Source organism: Mauremys mutica, chromosome 12, assembly GCF_020497125.1.
Source record: "Mauremys mutica isolate MM-2020 ecotype Southern chromosome 12, ASM2049712v1, whole genome shotgun sequence".
Classification (NCBI taxonomy): domain Eukaryota; kingdom Metazoa; phylum Chordata; order Testudines; family Geoemydidae; genus Mauremys; species Mauremys mutica.
The window spans coordinates 44,626,391-44,643,341 of NC_059083.1; the positions used below are offsets into that span (position 1 = coordinate 44,626,391).

Consider the following 16,951-nt stretch of genomic DNA (forward strand, 5'->3'; position numbering starts at 1 on the left):
TAGGCGCCTGTGCACTGTACATCCCCACTGCTTTTCAGGGGAACAGGACTTACTCTGTTTTTCTGTAAATAACCAGATGACACTGAAGATAACCCTGACTTCATGTCTGCAATTGCTCATCCAAACAGATCCCTGCTCCCCCGGCCAGGTCTAAAATTTCAACTGCTGCTCAGCCAAAGAGGCATCGAGACCTGTCAGAAACCATGTGATGTGAGCAGGCATGGAGCAAATCATCTTGTATATTCATTATGTGTGATGTGATTGGTCACTTAAGTCACCTGGGTTGAAAGCACCACCAGACTGGGATGAGAGGGTTTGTGTGTGGACAGAAGGGGGGTTAGGGCAGTGCCTGACTTAGAGCCTGAGTTAACTCTGCCATGGAGACAGAGCCCGTTAGACACAGGCGCTAACTTTTGTTTTTCCGACGGGACGCTCTGGCCCTGCTCCACCCCAAGGCCCTGTCCCCGCGGGGCATCTTCCCTCAGGCCCCGCCCTCACTTCACCTCTTCCTGCCCCTACTCTGCTTCCTCCTGTACCTGTAACTTGCTCCTCTGCACCCCCTCCCTGAGCCTTCCCGCCCACCCGCCAACCTCTCACTCCTCTCTGCCCCCTCCCCAAGAGGCTCCCACCAGCCGCTTGCTGATCAGCGGCCAGCCCTAGGGCCAGCCAAATAGAGCTCGGGGAACAGCTCATTGGTGGCCAGCCCCAGGACTCCTGCAGAGCAGCTGATTAGCGGCCAGCACCAAACAGCTGTGGTTGGTGGGTGTTGAACACTCCCTATTTTTTTCCATGGGTGCTTGGGCCCCAGAGCACCCTCGGAGTCAGTGCCTCTGCTGTTAGCATAGAATGCAGCCCCCAGATTAGGTACAGCAGGTTCCTGCCGGCCAGTCCCAGTACAGAATGAGGAAATAAAACTTCTTTATCAACTACCAGAAAGCCCAAAGCAAAGAGGTGACTCCTGAGTGTTTCACATCACTCGGAGGCATTTACATTGCAGACCATGAATCAGGAAGCTGCATGTCTCTTCAGATACCTGCTTAAAGCAACCTGAATGTAAACAACAAGCCATTGTCAATCTCTGACTCAGCCCAGGGAACTGGTCTGAGTGGTTTGTGAAGAATTGTACAGAGGTGAGGAGAAGTTCATACAAATAAATGTTTCTGCTAAGACTCCACAGCTCCAAAGTGCTTCACTAGTAAATATTTTGTATGATTGCCACACCTGGAGCAATCATCGATTAACAACAGAGAAATTTTGTTTTTAAAAACTTTCTCTCTACATGGACACTCTCATAGACCTCAAGTACACAGAGAGCAAACAGACACAAATACAAACAGAGACCGTTACTGTCAAGGTTCCTTCCTCACTCTGGACTTTAGAGTACAGATATGAGGACCTGCATGTGAACCCCTAAACTGAATTACCAGCTTCCCTGGATAGTCTTGAGAGACTTCTTCACCAAGTCCCTGGTGAACACTGATCCAATCCCTTGGATCTTAACACAAGGAGAATTTAACCATCCCCCCTTCTTTCCCCCACCAATTCTTGGTGAGTCCACATCCAATCGCCTTGGATCTTAAAACAAGGAAAAATCAATCAGGTTCTTAAAAAGAAGGCTTTTAATTAAAGAAAGAAAGGTAAAAATCATCTCTGTAAAATCAGAATGGAAAATAACTTTACAGGGTAATCAGATTTGTAGAGCCCAGAGGAACCCCCTCTAGCCTTAAATTCAAAGTTACAGCAAACAGAGGTAAATCTTCTCAGCAAAAAGGAATGTTTACAAGTTGAGAAAACAAAGATAAACCTAACACGCCTTCCCTGGCTGTTACGTACAAGTTTGAAATATGAGAGACTTGTTCAGAAAGATTTGGAGAGCCTGGATTGATGTCTGGTCCCTCTTAGTCCCAAGAGCGATCAATCCCAAAGCAAAGAGCACACAAACAAAAGCCTTCCCCCCACAAGATTTGAAAGTATCTTGTCCCCTTATTGGTCCTTTGGGTCAGGTGTCAGCCAGGTTACCTGAGCTTCTTAACCCTTTACAGGTAAAAGGATTTTGGTGTCTCTGGCCAGGAGGGATTTTATAGTATTGTACACAGGAGGGTTGTTTCCTTCCCTTTATAGTTATGACAGTTACACACAGGTGTGTCCTGTTTCCAAAGCTCAAGGCAGCCATTCCAAAAGTCACTCCCCACCCACTATATCTACGTGTCCTGCCTCGCTCACCACAATTCTTTGGTAACCCACCAAACAGTTTCACATTCCAAACAGGGATGTTCTGCAGAAAGGCAGTAAGGAATGTGCTGCAAGTAGAAGGAGGTGTGTCCATACTGTTTGCACAATGGGCATTTCTGAGAGTGCTGCCTCCAGGCGGCCCATTCTGGGCTCCTGTGACTTAGGGTAGCTCCCCTGGCTACCTTAAATTACACTGGGGGATGGTTTATCTCCCCCCCCCCCCCCCCAGAGCAGCCTGGAATGCCAAAGGTGCAGAAGTGGTGTCAAGTGATCTTTGCCATCTCCCCCAGAGCTGTGAGTTCTGTGCTGCACGTCCCAGAGGCCCGGCACAGTATCGCACCCTGTGTTTCTAGACCTTGTGGTTGCAGAGATAACCCTGAAAAGGAACTGAGTGTAAGTGATGCAGTGATGCCTGCCTGAGTCTGCAGACAGCCTGAAACCACAGCGCTAAGAAATGGGAACTTCTCCATTCCTCACAGTGCAGGGGACGTGTGATGCCATGGAATTCTGCGCGTCTGCCACAATTCACAGGTTACCCCAAGTTTTATCTTCTGTGTCCCTGCCCTGCTGCAGACAGGAGTGGGGGGAGACACCCCCTCACCTAAACAGCCAATGCCCCAGTAAGAGAAGGAATCTTCTCTCCCTCTTTCAAACATGTAATAGTCCAACCAACACTGAGCAAACCCACCCTGGATGCTTCAGTTTTCACCACTATTACCAGCATCGTATCTATTCTTGAGCAAGCTGAGAGGGGAGCTAGCAAACGGCCCCCCACTAGCTCATCTAGCTGGAGCTACACTCTAGACATGGCTCGCTCTGGATTGAGGCCAGGCCATTGAACTGCAACTGCTTTAAGGGATCTGCTGGACGATCTGCTTCTGTCACTGGACAGGTGGTTAGAAACTGACCAAGGAGCTATGAACTCCTGCTCACAGGATGCTGTAAACGAGCAGCATTCACACACCGCTCCAGAGTCTGCACATGCTGTGTGGGGTCAAACTCACCCTGCCCTGGGACTTTGCTTTATTCATAAGGTAACTCACAATAACACAATGGGAACTCCAGCCCCAGCTTTCCTCCCGGTCTGGCTTTTCCTAGGGCTCCTCCTGCGGTGCCAGCACAGAATGGGCGCAGCAGGTCCTGGGGAAGCTGACAACGGGACATGCTCACAGAGGTTGAGGGCCCTGGCTGGCCCCTGGCTGCCCAGAGGGAAGGGCCTGGGCACAGGAAGCACAGAGCATGGCCTCCTGATTGCCAGAGCTGGGCACAGGAAGCACAGCGGGGTCCAGGTCTAACAGAGGCAGATGTCCCGACCAGTCCGGCCCATGGAATTTCACTACGGGCCAGAGTTTTGAAGGTACAGCAGTGCCTACAGAGACAGACAGATGCCTAGTGGGTTCTCAAAAGCTTCTAAGCAAGTAATGCGCCCAAGGGAAATCAATAGGAGTTAGGTACCTAAGAGCTATTGAACCCAATGGGAGCTAGGCACCCAAGGGCTATTGAAACCAAAGGGAGTTAGGTGCCTAAACAGAAGCACTTTTGAAAATCCCACAAGGTACCTAACTACCTAACTTCCTAATCACTAATTTCAAGGAATTAGACCAGTCGGTCACTATTTTTACAGAGCATTCCAGAAGGTGGTGGACGGAACCCAGAGGAATTGTGATGAATTTCCTGGAGAGAACCAATCAAGACAATAAAGGGGGGGGGGGAGAGAAGCTGCACATATGTGTAGTTATGATGTTTATGACACATGTACATTGTAACTGAACAACCCAGTCTGGCAATTAAATAGTTTATTCTGTTAAGATAAATATTTTGGATTTCTTGAAATTCCACAGTTGAAATACAAATGACGTTATTTAGAGAAGTTAAACTTCACTATAGATTTGAGGGAAGAATCCAAAAATAAATGTAAATAATTCCATTTCTAAAAATATGGTTAGATGCTTGTTTTTGAAATACTATTAAAATGTAAATTAAAATATTTTTGTATTTACATCTTGTTACAATAATATTTTCTAAATTCAAATGATCTTTTTTCTTTCATATTTTACATTGAGATTTCACAGGGGTAGAAAATTCTGACCGGAGTGAATGACCCCATCCCCCACCATCTGCTACCCCTGGGGGGGTGCGGAAAGGTGGTAGCTGGGGGTTCCCAGGTGTCCGGTGTTCCACTGGAAACTCCAGTTGAAAAGGGAAACTGGCAGCGTCCGGTCAGCACAGAAACTCCAGTTGCTGCCGTAACTGGCCCCCACCACAGGGGTGGGAAGAGCAGCAGGGCTGGGAGGAGCCAGTCTGTGCCGCGGGGTCACTGTCAGGGACCGAGATTCCCTCCGGCCTGAGATGGGACCGGACAGATTATTAGAGGAGCTGCATTTGTACCTGCCTTATGGAGCTCTGGGCAAAAGAAAGGACGGAGCCTCCCGGAGAAGGTGCCAGTGAAAGTGAAGAGATGGGACCTGTCAGTCACATTGTAAAACGAGACCTCGCCTGCCCCATAGTCCAGGAAAATCCCCACCCGTCTGGGCCTGACGCTCACGGGGAGGGGGGTCGGGGGGAAGGTGCGGGCCTCGTATCGCCCATCCCTCAGCCACATGACCCAGTATCCATTCTTGGGTGTGGCTGTGACCTGCCCCTTCCTGCTCACAGATTCCCTACAAGCCCCCAGCACCCAGACAGGCTTCTCTCCCACCTCCACCTCCCAGTAATGCCTCCCGCCCACGAACCCCTCAGCGCCCAGGACACAGACACAAGGATCAAATCTCTCAGGGTTGTCGGGCAGATCCTGGCGTGTGTCTCCGTGTCTCACACGTTTCCGATCCTCAGACAGGACGAGGTTGGGATGAGCCGTGTCTGGATCCAGAGTCACGTCCGCTGGGGAGAGAGTCACAGAGTCAGGGCCGGGGGCAGGGGCTGGTCACTGGGATCAAAGCGAAATTAACCTGCAGCCCCGTTAATCACTTGGGGGGGGGGAGGGTTGTTGCCTGAGGGGAGTCAGGGCCCCTCTGCCTGTGAGGAGACAATGAGGGGAAAGGGCAGAAGGAGCAGGGGAGGGGGTGGGAAGGTGTCAGGGGACGCGGGGGAGGGGAAGGGACAGGCTGATGCTGGGAGAGGAAAGGGGAGGGGGAGGGGGAGGTGACAGGAGCAGAGGGGGAGGAGGGAGGGACATGGGGGTGGGGAAGGCACAAGGGCAATGGGGTGATAAGGGAAGGGAGGGGCACCAGGATGACAGGGGTGAGAAGAGAAGGGCAGGTTCCAGGGGGCTGCAGGGGATGAGGGGGGGTGGGCACCAGGGCAGAAGTAGATGGACCCCAGGGGGCACAGGGAAGCAAGGGAAGGGGCAGGCACCAGGGGGCAGAGGGGTGTGAGGGAATGGGGGAGCTCCAATGGGGCAGGGCAAATTAAGGGGCGGGTGAGCTGCCAGGGGGTGAGATGATGAGGAGTGGGGGAGGTGGAACCATGGGGGGGAGCGAATGAACAGGCATCAATGCCAAAGGGGCAGAATGTGGGGTGAGGGAGCAGGTGAGCAGAAGGGGGGCAGGGAGAGGGGTGTGGAGAAGGGCAGGCCCTAGGGGGGCAGAGGCGTGTGCAGGGAGATGTGGGCACCAGGGAGGATGAAGGGAAGGTGGGGCCAAGAGGTTAGGAGAGGGGGAGGGGAGGGGTGGGGCAGGGCTGAGGTGAGGGGAAGGGCTGAGACCAGGGGGGTGAGGGAAGGGACTTGCACCAGGCAGGCAGAGGGGGCAAAGGAAACAGCAGGCACCAGGGAGGCAGATGGGGCCAGGGTAGAGCTGGGACTTGGGGCACAGGAGGAGCTGGCACCAGGGGACTGGAGGGGTGGTGAGGGGTGCAGGTGTCACGGAGCCAGAGGGGGAGGGGAGGGGCATGGGTGAGAAATAAAGAGAAGGTGTCATGAGTGATGGTGGCAGAGGGGCGAGAGGAGAGCAGGGTCAGTGGGGCAGAGGGTGGGGAGGGGCTGGGTACCAGGAAGGAAGGGGCCAAGGGGAGGGTCGGGTGTTGAGGGGCAGGAGGAGGGAAGGGGCAGGCAGCAGAAGGGTGTGGGGGGGAGGGGAAGGGCAGGTGCCAGGGGATTGAGGGGGTTGAGCAGAAGGGCAGGCACAGGGAGGGCAGAGGAGGGGAGGGAGAAGCACCAGGGGGCAGAGAGGGGTGAGAGGCAGGGCAGGTGGGTAGAGGGAGGTGTTAGGAGAGGGGATTGGGGAGAGGCAGGTGCCAGGGGTCAGAGTGGGGCTAGAGGAGGGGTGGGCACAGGGGGACGAGGGAAGGGGCGGGTGCCAGGGGTCAGAGAGGGTGGGGAGAGGGGCAGGTGTCAGGAGGGCTGAGGGGAGTAAGAAGGGTGAAAGTCAGGACAGCAGAGGAGGGTGAGGGGTCGGGTGGGAGACATGGCACAAAGGAGGGAAAGGGGAGAGGTGGATGCCAGGACACAGCGGGGGTGTGAAGTGATGGGAGGGCTCCAGGGTGCAGAGGATGTTTGGGGGAGAGGGGCAGATGCCAGGAGGGCAGGGGGAGAAGGGAGGGGCTGTCCCAGTGGGGCAGAGATGGGTGGAGGGCAGGGGCATGTGCCAGGGAGGCAAAGTGGGAGTAGAGGGGCAGGGGCCCAGGGGAGCAGAAAGGGAGTGAGAAGAGAGGGAGGGATGTTGGTGAGGGGTCAGAATAGACGCAGGGTCCAGGGTCCCTCACAGGGGTGGGGGAAGGGTAAGGGAGGGGCGGGAGCCAGAGAGGGGGGAGGGAGAGGCAGGGCCCAGGGAATCTCTGTTGCTTTCGGGCCATGTGTGGTTGGTTTCTCGCTCAGAGCAGGTCGGTGCTGTCCCCTACACACTGGGGGTGCAGCCCTGCCCCAGGGGGAGCAGCTGGGACTCTCCATGATGGTGGGCCGCATAGGCCCCACCTTCCAGCCAGGGAAACCCCACAGCCAGCCTCTCCCCTCGCCCAGCCCAGCCCCACGGGGGCAGTTGTCTGGATTGGGCTCACTTGGGGAGCAGTGCAGTGGAAGATTCGGGGGCGGGGTATAAATACGCACTAATGGGCTGTTGCTAATGAGGCCAGGGCAGTGGGGAGGGGAGGGGGCATTTCCCCACTTACTGCCCCCTCCATCTGGGAGAAGCTGCACTGGGGACCAGTCCCAGTTCACACCTGCACAGCGCGTCTGCACTAGGGGTTTGCACCGGTGCAGCTACATCAGTGCAAGGAAACCCCGGCAGACATGGCCTGAGACACTGCTGTGCCAGGGGCCGTAACCCCTCCCCTCACGGGGGTGATGGATCAATAATTACAGGGTCACTGGAGCAGAGGAGCTGGACTCTGGGCTCCCAGGTGGGGGCCCAACCCACTGGGCTGCAGAGTCATTCTCACTCCCACGCTCTGGCCCAGTGCCCATGGCAGTGTTCAGACACAGGGGGACGTCATCAGACACCTGGAGCCCAGCGGTTCAAGCCCTCATGGCATCACACGGGGGGGACTGAACCTGGGGCTCCCAGCTGAGGGCCCAGCCACTGGGCTAAAGGCTACAAGGGAAGAGGCAGCACCTTTTCCTCTTAATTGAAGCTAGTCAGCAAACCCGACATGGATTCACGAATAGTTTCTGTTAACCCGAAATATAATTTTCCAGCAAATAAACTATTTGTCCAAAACATTTCACCCAGCTCCACTGCAAACCTGTCTGAGCAACTTAGGAGGCCCAATCCCAGTGACTTGCAGTGAGAGACTGTCAACACCCCCAGAAACGCAGTTACAGGCAGGCCAGGCTCAGGACAGCAGCTATGAAACACTCCAGAGCTGCTGGTTAATTTGCCCTTTGCAGACAAATGCCCCCTGGGCCCCTGATCTCACCCCCACAAATCAGGCTGAAAATGTAGACTCGGCTCCAGCCTGAACTCTCTGCCCAGAGCCATTTGTCCCATGGATGCTGCTAGCGGCACAGACCTTCTGCAGCTGCACCTGGGCATCTCCCAGAGCGGATAACAGTCACAGAGACCGTCTCAGAGCCCCAGGAGCTCAGGTGTCTCCATCTAACAACTGCGCCAGCCACCCCCACTTGCTCTCATTAACCAGCCCTGGGACAGACACGCTGGGAACTTTCACACCCAGACTCTGGAGACACTTTGGATCCTTCTACACAGCCTGCAGCAGCGAGTCTCGGAACAGGGTGGACAGATTCAGGCTTGCGGGGCTCCCTCTTTGGAATTAAAAATAGCCGCATAGATTTTCAGGTTCTGGCTGGAGCTCAGGCTCTGAAGCCCAGGGTGGAGCCAGGTCTGCCCCTCACAGTGCAAAAGGGGACATTGTCTGTGTCCACATCCCCTTCACCCCCTTCCTGGGACAGGGAACAGCAGCCCCAGGGCCCCTCCCTTCACCCCCAGGGCAGGGGAGTGAGAGCCCTCGGCCTCCTGGGCAGTGGGGCCTCCCAGCACAGGTTCCTGGGTGAGCGTGAAAGTGTCTCCACACAGAGAGCTCTGTACACCCGGCAAATACACAGATGTGCCCATGGATCAGGAGCCGGGATGGTGCTCTCCCCAGGAGTGATGGAAGCTCCCTAAAAGTAGAGGGGTCACCCACTCGTGCCAGCCCTTCTCCCTGAGCTCCTGTCACCGCACCCCTGAACCCTCGCTCTCACACTGCCCCTGCTTCCTGAGCCCCTGCCTTCACCCCACCTCTTCCCCACACCCTGACCCCCTGGTCTCTCCTCTCGGCCCACTCCCCCAACCTCGCTCACCCTTACATCTGGTAAAAAGTGGGAGGGAACAGCCCTCCCATTGGTAAAAGTGATGGGGCCATGGCCCAATGGCCCCCCTCTTCCAGTGCCCCTTACTCACTCCCCAGCCCCAGTAGGAGAGGACCCTTGGGGAAGTGTCAGTGAGTTCAGTGCTGGGGATACGAATTGGGTTTTACACCCCGGCTGCTGGAGCTCTGTGTATTGAGGGTATAAGGAGATAGAGGCCGTGTGAGCCCCCGACTGTCCTGCCAACATGGCTCAGCCCTGACACCTGCCGGAGCCTCTCCCTGGGGAGGAATCGTCCCTGCGGCCCGTGCAGGCCTTGGCCTCCCTGCGGAGATGGCCAGTGAGGCTGCCGTTAAAGTGAGTTACGATGTGAGCTCCTGTCCGCTGGGAACTGGACTCTGAGCCTGGGCTGAGATTGGTGACTGGGGAGTTAAAGGCCCCAGCTGCCCTCACTGCCCCCCTGAGCCAGCCCAGCGCCGCCAGCCATTCAGTGCAATAACAGCGATGCTCAGGCTTGGTGACACAGCCAGTGCCCCCAGCGGGCAGGGTGATGGCCTGTCCAAGGAGCAATGGGCACAATCTGCAGCAAAGGAGGTTGAGGCTGGAGATTAGGAAACACTTTCTAATTCTAAGGGCCGTGAAGCTCTGGACCCGGCTCCAGGGGAGGTTGTGGGATCCCCGTCACTGGAGGTTTGTAAGAACAGGTTGGACAAATCCCTGCCAGGGATAGTCTAGTCCCTGACCTAGTGTGGGGGGCTGGACTAGGTGACCTCTCAAGGGCCCTTCCAGCCCTGCATTGCTCTGGTTCTAGGTTACAGCAGTTCCTGGGGCTGGGCCCTGGGGGCTCTAAGCCTGGTGAGTGGCATGTGACAGTGTTAACACTGTTAGTGACCGTGGCAGCTGGCAGCTCAGCATCCTTGCCAGGGGCCTGGGCTGGCATGTGGCTGCCTGTACCTGGCTCAGCAGGGTGTTACTGGGCCATGTGGACAGGACCTAGCGGTTGGCACCTGTCCATAGGGTTGCCAGGCGTCTGTTTTTTTATTGGAATGCCTGGTCGAAAAGGGACCCTGGCGGCTCCGGTTGGCACCACTGACTGGGACATTAAAAGTCTGGTCAGTGGCGCAGCGGGGGCCCAGGGGTAAGGCAGGCTCCCTGCCTCCCTAGGTTCGTGCAGCTCCTGGAAGTAGCCACCAATTTACTTCTCTGGAGTTTGAAACTTTTCTAGCAGAACATAACCAAGTGTCAGCCATGGTCACGCCTCCCTTTGAATACAGGTTGGCTCTGGGGGTGGGGGGAAATGTATCAAGAGGGCTGGTCCTGTTAGGGGAGTCAGGGGCCAGTCTACCTGTGACAGGCCCCTGTAAGGGAGAATGAGACAACCCAGACCAACCTGGCAGTAACTGAATCCCTACGTGGCTACTTTGCAGCGAAACAGCTAATGAGGCTGATAAAGGGTAACCAGGGCTCAGCTGAAGGGATCCTAGGGACAGGAAGCTGTTGAGGAGAGGAGCTCCCAGGAGAGCTCACCAGAGCAAGGAGCCTGGAAGCGGCTCCTAGAGCAGTGCTCCCCAAACTGTGGGTTGTGCTCCCCTAGGGGGTGTGGAGGAACATTTGGGGGGCCTGACAGGGCATGGACCAGCCCCCATGGGTGGCGGGAAGGGAATGTCACCCAGCCCTGCTTTGCCCCCAGCTCCACTCCGGCCCCACCCTCAGCCCCAGCTGCATCTCCGGCCCCGACTTCAGCCACTCACTCCCAGCCCTGCTCCAGGCTGAGAACCCAGCTGCAGCCCCAGCCCCAAACATGGTTCCGCCCCCAGCTCCCATCCCCAACTGCGGGTCCACTCCCAGCCATAGCCCCCAGCTTCTGGCCCCAACTGGAGCCCCGTTCCTGGCCCAGTTCCTGACAGCAGCTCCCAGGGTGGGGGTGCAAACCAGGTAAGGGAGGGCAGGACCAAAACAGTTTGGCAACCACTGTCCTAGGCAGAAGAGCTCCCCTAAGGGGGAGGAGCTGCCAGAGACCACAATGACAGCAGCAGCTGTAGCAGGACAGAACCCTGGAGAGCTGCCCCCGGCTGCAGAAAGTGGATGCAGAGAATAAAGGCACAGTCTGAAATGACCCAGCTCCAGGAGGGAGGGCTGGAGTCATCTGATTACACCATGGAAACTAATCCAAGCCCAGCTCCGGGAAGGACTGAGGGCTCCTGACTTGAGGACAGTGAGGAGCTGGACTGAGAGCTGGAGGCTGGAGCAGAGTGAAGGAAAACATTTTATTTTGGGCTTTACTGGGACTCAGAGTGGACCACAGGACAGGACTTTTCTCTCAGACCTTTTAGACTGTGAAGCATAATATAAGGAGTGCTGCAGAGGATAAACTGAGGCAGGAACCTTGCCAAGACACCCTGAAATGACTGAACGTGGTAACTCAGCCATGGAGGGGTCAGGATGTCAGAGTGACGGGGCCTGCTCAGACTCCTGGGCAAGTACCAGCAGGTGGCTGTAAGTAGCAGGCAAACTGCCCAGCACTGAGCACATCAGCCTCCAGCTATCACAGCTCCAAGCCTGTCAGCTGGGCCCATGCGTGTCCTGGGGTCCCAGGCTCTGTCCAGAGCCCCAGGCACAACACAGCTGAATGTCCCAGTAGAATCCACTCACCTACGAATCTCTTCAGCGCTTCCCTCATGTCAAGGGAAATTTTATACACGTTCTTCAGGTTAGTAGAAACAGCTTCTAGTTCCTGGAGTTTCACATTCTCACTCCTATGAAGAAAATGTCCCATCATCACTCAGCTGCTGTGTACACACATCATCCCAGAACCACCACCACGAATATAAGAGCAATGACAATAGGAAACACACCTGCTCAATGTGCTTTTCACATCCTGAAAGGAAAAAAAGAGAATCAATGTTCTGTATTAACGCAATGTGCATAAAACTGTGAGAGTTTCACTCTGGGCATCAAACTTTCATCTAGAAAATAGATCAACCCTCCCAGGCTTCACTGTTTTGTTATCAAATCTAGTACACTGTTTTGCATTAACACTTCTTTCATTTATGTAGGTGAGACAGGAATTTAGCTACAGGATTCTCCCTTCTAGGGACCCAACCCATCAGTATCTGTGTTTATCGACAGTGTTGGGTCCAATGTTCTGGAGTCAGAGCAGGGATGGGTTCAGCTCAGTATCATTCTTCTATCATCCATTTAATCTCCCATGGCCTCACTGGGTCTCCATGAGGAGAATTCCCCTCTAACATGAACTGGGATATTTTGGAACTGATGGAGCCCTTAGCCGGATGTTCTGTTTGTCAGTAAACCACAGAACACATTTACTCTAATTGTTGGAATCCAGACCCAGGGATCTGAGTTCTAATTCTGGATGGGTGGAGATGAATTTTGATGCCGTCTCACCTTTAGCAGCTCCACAACTGGTTGCTGACACTTCTCCTCGATCTCTGTGATCAGCTGCTGCAGAGAGGAGCTTTGCTGGGAGAGTTTGGTTACATTTTCCCTTAGTCTCTGCAGAGTCTCCTTCTCCTCCTCCTCCAGGCTCTGCAGAAGCAGCTGCTCCTCCTCTCTCAGCAGTGTGTGCAGTTTGTTAAATTCACCTGCAATCATCTCTCTCCTATTCTTCACTTTCCCCTTGAAATAGAAGAATAGGAAAGGCACAGAGAAAACGTGAGCCAGATGCTGACTTACACAGACTGGGCCTCTGTCGATGAAGCAGGGGATTAGATCAGTATCAGGTTTTTAAGGAGATTTACTTCTTTGGGAAACGTATCCTAAAGGGTTTGTTTTAGTTCAGAGTCCATATGGCCAGTTCCATAGCGGGGTTGTCTAGGGTGCTTTGTAAAGACGCAGTCTGTTATTGCAGGTGGCATGGGATTAGGGTGACCAGACGTCCCGATATTTATCGGGACTGTCCCGATATTTACTTCATTGTGCTGCATCCCGACCGATGTTCAGTCAGGATGCGAATAGGCAGTTATTTTGCCTCCACAGGCAGAGCCCGGAGGGGACTCGCGCCCCTGCCCTGACTCCGCCCCCTCCTTCCCCTGTTGGATCCCTCCCCAAATCCCCCCTCCCCGGGGGAAGGAGGCAGAGGCTTTGGTCTCGGTGCCGTGGAAGGGGTGAGGGATGCCGGCTGCGGCTGGGGATGGGGCTGAGTGGGAGTGGGGCATGGGGCAGAGCAGGAGGGGAGTGTGGGTGGTGCCTCGGGGAGAGGAGGCCTAATGGGGGTGGAGCAGTGGGCAGGGCAATGAGCCGGGCGCAGGGGAGATTCCGGCCCATAGCTAGCACCAAGCCTGTGCAACGGAGCAAACAACCAGAGCAGGGTCATAACCTCCTCCTGGAGCTTTACGGCCCCGTCATTCCTGGGAACGCTTCAAGGGGAAGGGCTCAGGGAGGAATAAACCCAGATACCCACCTGCCACTCTGTGGTTTTCTCCTCCTCTGCAGACATCAGAGCCAGGGCCTCTTCCAGCTCCTTCCTCAGAGGGCCCAAGGCTCCCTGGAGTTTCTCCTGCAGGGACATCATGTGCGATAAACAGCCATTAGTCTGCCTGTCCGATGGGTGGACAGTACTGTCCATATTGGCATTGCACACATGAGCAGTAAATACCCTGGAAGGAGGCAGCAGACTCGGCTCAGCCGGCCCCAAAGGCCTCATGGGAGCAGACGCCAGTCTCAGAGCAGGGGCTCTGCTCCCTGCAGACACTCAGGACTTCTCAGAGCCTGTGTCTGAGCTAAAGCTTCACATCACTGAGCACAGGCCAGAGGGGAAACAGCTGGGAAGGTTCTGAACGGTCCCTCCTGCCGGTGCCAGTGAAGAGGTTGGGGCAGCACCTCGCTGCTCTGTACCCAGACCCAGGCCAGGAACAAGACCCCACTGTGCTCTCCTCTGTCCAGGCTCCCACGTGGCCTCCCCCAGGCAGCGGCTGAGCACCTGAGCGAGCGCAGTCCCATTAACTGCACAGGGTGAAGCTGTGATGTGGCTGGAGGTCAGTGAGGACCAGGGAACACTCGGTCTGGGGGAATGTGCCACCCATAATTATAACTGCTCCAGAGCTGTAACAATCCAGGGCTCTCTTCCCCTTTGACAGCGTGTGAGTCATTCACCCGGCACAGCAACGTGCTCCTGCCCCGTCAGCCCCGCTCTGTGCAACACCCCTGGCAGCCCCCCAGAGCCGCCTGCTGAGATCTCCCCGTTTAACTTTTTCTCTTTTCTCTGAGCCCTCGAGTTCTCTCCTGCCCTCTGCCCAAGGGCCCAGGCTGCTGCTGCAGCTGCTGCTGCTGAGAGCTCCTGGGGAGCTGTTTGGTGACACCCCTGCGGTGCTGCTGCAGGGAAGCAGGAAGGGAGCCAGCAGGAGCTAGTGAGAGACAGGAGGCAGAAAAGCAGCCTTTGCATCCAGCAAAACAGCTTCATGGATGAGCCAGGATCAGAATGGGGGATGGGCAAAGGTGGCTGGATTTTTTGAAGCTCCGCCCACGTGAGTCACTAAATGGAGGCACGTGATCTGTTCAAATGGTGCATTGTTCAAAACAGGATGGAGTTGCTGATTGGCTCTAAGGGGCTCCTGGGGCCGGACTCCCCCCATGGGGCTAGAATGTACCCCTGGGCTCTGCTGGGCTCGAGCCTCCTTTACTGGGGGGAAATAAGAGGTGGCATCTCCCAAACATCACCCGCTTGTGGCACTGGAAGGAGGCGTCACTGGCAATAAATGGTGCCGAGCTGTAATTCTCCCTCTCCGCTCTCACAGGGAAACGAAATAATTAACAGTGTTGATATTTAAATGATCAGTTCTCCAGTCTGAAGGTAACACACTCACTAGACTGGCCTGCAGCTCGTGTGATTTAAACCTCACTGATTGTTAACACCGGCCGTGGTGGAAAAAGTCCCCTTATTTCAGCAGTGGAAGCTGAGTGTGAAAAACATTCAGAATCTCAGAGAAAAGTTTCCCACAGCAGGTATCTTTGAAGACTTGATTTTTTGTGATAGCATCTCCCATACAGTGAAGGCTTTACAGAGCTGAATGATGCATCACACCTGTGACAGGCAACTTTCAGTGAAATCAGCCTGTAATTAAAATCCAAAGTTATTACCCATTAAACGTGACAGCAATTCCCTACCTTGTACTCCTGGGCAGCCTCCTTTATGGGAACCACCCTGTGCTCTCTGTGAGCCCGGGACAGATGGCAAACCACACAGACAGAAGTTTGATCCTCTTCACAGAACAGTTTCAGAGTCTCCTGGTGTTCCCCACACACCCTCTCCTCTCCTGCTCCCTTTGCTGCCTGTAAACTCAGCCGTTTGACCATTTCTACAACATTTGCCAGCTTCCTGTTCGGCCTGAGGTTTCCCTGTTGCACAGTTTCTCTGCACTGAGGGCAGGAGACGTCTGTATCTGGTATCTCCCCCCAGCACTGGGCGATGCAGGCTCGGCAGAAATGGTGCCCACAGTCTATAATCACCGGGTCCTTAAAATACTCCAGACAGATGGGGCACGTGGCTTCCTCCTGGAGACTTTCCACGGGGTTGTCTGTGGCCATGGTTCCCTCTGGACAGTGTGACAGGGTTAGTCTCACTTTCCTGAGCTCAGAAATAGGTCCCGCCTGCAGCAGCAGCAATTGGGTGTTTCCCTTCCTGGAACTGACTCAGGCTGTTTGCTGAGCAGGAGCCAGATCACCCATAATGTTCCAGCCCTGGAGGCTTTGGTGAGAAACATCCCAACAAGGCTCTGATCCTGCAATCAGCCCCCTCTGCTGGTGTGTGTGTGGGGAGTCACTGGGGCTTCACATGGACATCAGCTTCCCCTTGTCCTGCTGAGCTGACAGAACTGCTTGTCTAAGGAGTGATATTTAGCCTTGGCAGAATTCATTTGATTTAATATGTAATTTTGACAGATAAGATTAATATTAATTTGTAAGAATGTTTATATATTTATCTATTTAAACTTTCACAGTTTCAGTTTTTATCAATATTGTTCACAGTTGTGGGAAATTGGGGGGGGGTTCAGACAATATTTTATTCAGACAATTATTTTATGACAGTAGACACAGAGATTCAAAAAGTTAAAAGGTGTAACTGTTAAAACACAAACTGTCAACATCTCATGTCAAAACATGCAAAGTAAATCTCCTTAAATTAAACTCTAGTAAGTTCTCAAGCAGCATTTTTCATACTGTAGCTATTTGTAAATCTCAGTTCTTATCAATGGAAATATTTTTTCATTGGTTTGTGTGCACAAAGTGAAATCAACATTTGCTGACATCTACCGATAAAATCTAATCCTTCTGAGTCTAGGGATATTCAATTCACAGGCAAAAAACGTGGTTAAACTGAAATCAATGTTTCAAAGGCCTGATTGTGACATACACTAAGGCAGCTCTGCCTCAGTGTAAAGGAGACACAGTGTCAAAAGTGTTGCCAACATTGATGATTTTATAATGAATCTCATGAACATAAGAATGGCCAGACTGGGTCAGACCAATGGTCCTTCAAGCCCAGTATCCCGTCTTCCAACAGTGGCCAATGCCAGGTGCCCCAGGGGAAATGAACAGAACAGGTGATCATCGAGTGATCCATCCCTTGTTGCCCATTCCCAGCTTCTAGCAAACAGAACTTAGGGACACACCTAAACAAAGGAAGTTTCTAGTTTTCTTGGTTGCAGAAAAAAACTTAAAATGTGACCTGAGTCAGCCTAAAGTGTGAGAATCAGAAGGCAAATTGAAAGAACTCAACATTTATTAGTATTTTTATTTTTTAGTCTCACAAAAGGCATCACATCATTCTGGGGATCCTGACTCATGATTTTCAAAAGTTTGGGGTTGGCAATACTGTGCCACTGAGAACTCAGGCCTTAAATCCCCATCCCCCATGGAAAACCCCCTAATTTCGTGCCATCATTTATCTAACACAGCAGAGTTAACAGATAGGGAAACAGAGAGGGCGAGGTGTGGGAATGCGCATGGAGCCGGTGTAGCCCT

At 53.9% G+C, this 16,951-nt stretch overlaps 1 protein-coding gene across 1 annotated transcript; it reads right to left on the minus strand.

Moving 5' to 3' along the window:
• Positions 1 to 4,322: 4,322 nt before the first annotated feature.
• On the minus strand, positions 4,323 to 15,592 carry LOC123345955 (E3 ubiquitin-protein ligase TRIM39-like). The gene is made up of 6 exons (XM_044983095.1): positions 15,095 to 15,592; positions 13,392 to 13,487; positions 12,377 to 12,607; positions 11,827 to 11,849; positions 11,624 to 11,727; positions 4,323 to 5,112 (listed from the first exon to the last, which is right to left on the minus strand). The coding sequence occupies exons 1-6, from the start codon at positions 15,512 to 15,514 to the stop codon at positions 4,553 to 4,555; spliced, it is 1,434 nt and encodes a 477-aa protein (XP_044839030.1). The 5' UTR covers positions 15,515 to 15,592; the 3' UTR covers positions 4,323 to 4,552.
• Between the last annotated feature and the right edge of the window lie 1,359 nt (positions 15,593 to 16,951).

Coding starts and splice junctions, on each gene's coding strand:
- LOC123345955 (XM_044983095.1), bottom strand. CDS start 15,514: ATGGCCACAGACAACCCCGTGGAAAGTCTCCAGGAGGAAGCCACGTGC. Junction 12,608..13,391: donor AGAAAACCACAGAGTGGCAG/GTGGGTATCTGG, acceptor TTCTATTTCAAG/GGGAAAGTGAAGAATAGGAG. Junction 11,850..12,376: donor CAGTTGTGGAGCTGCTAAAG/GTGAGACGGCAT, acceptor TTTTCCTTTCAG/GATGTGAAAAGCACATTGAG.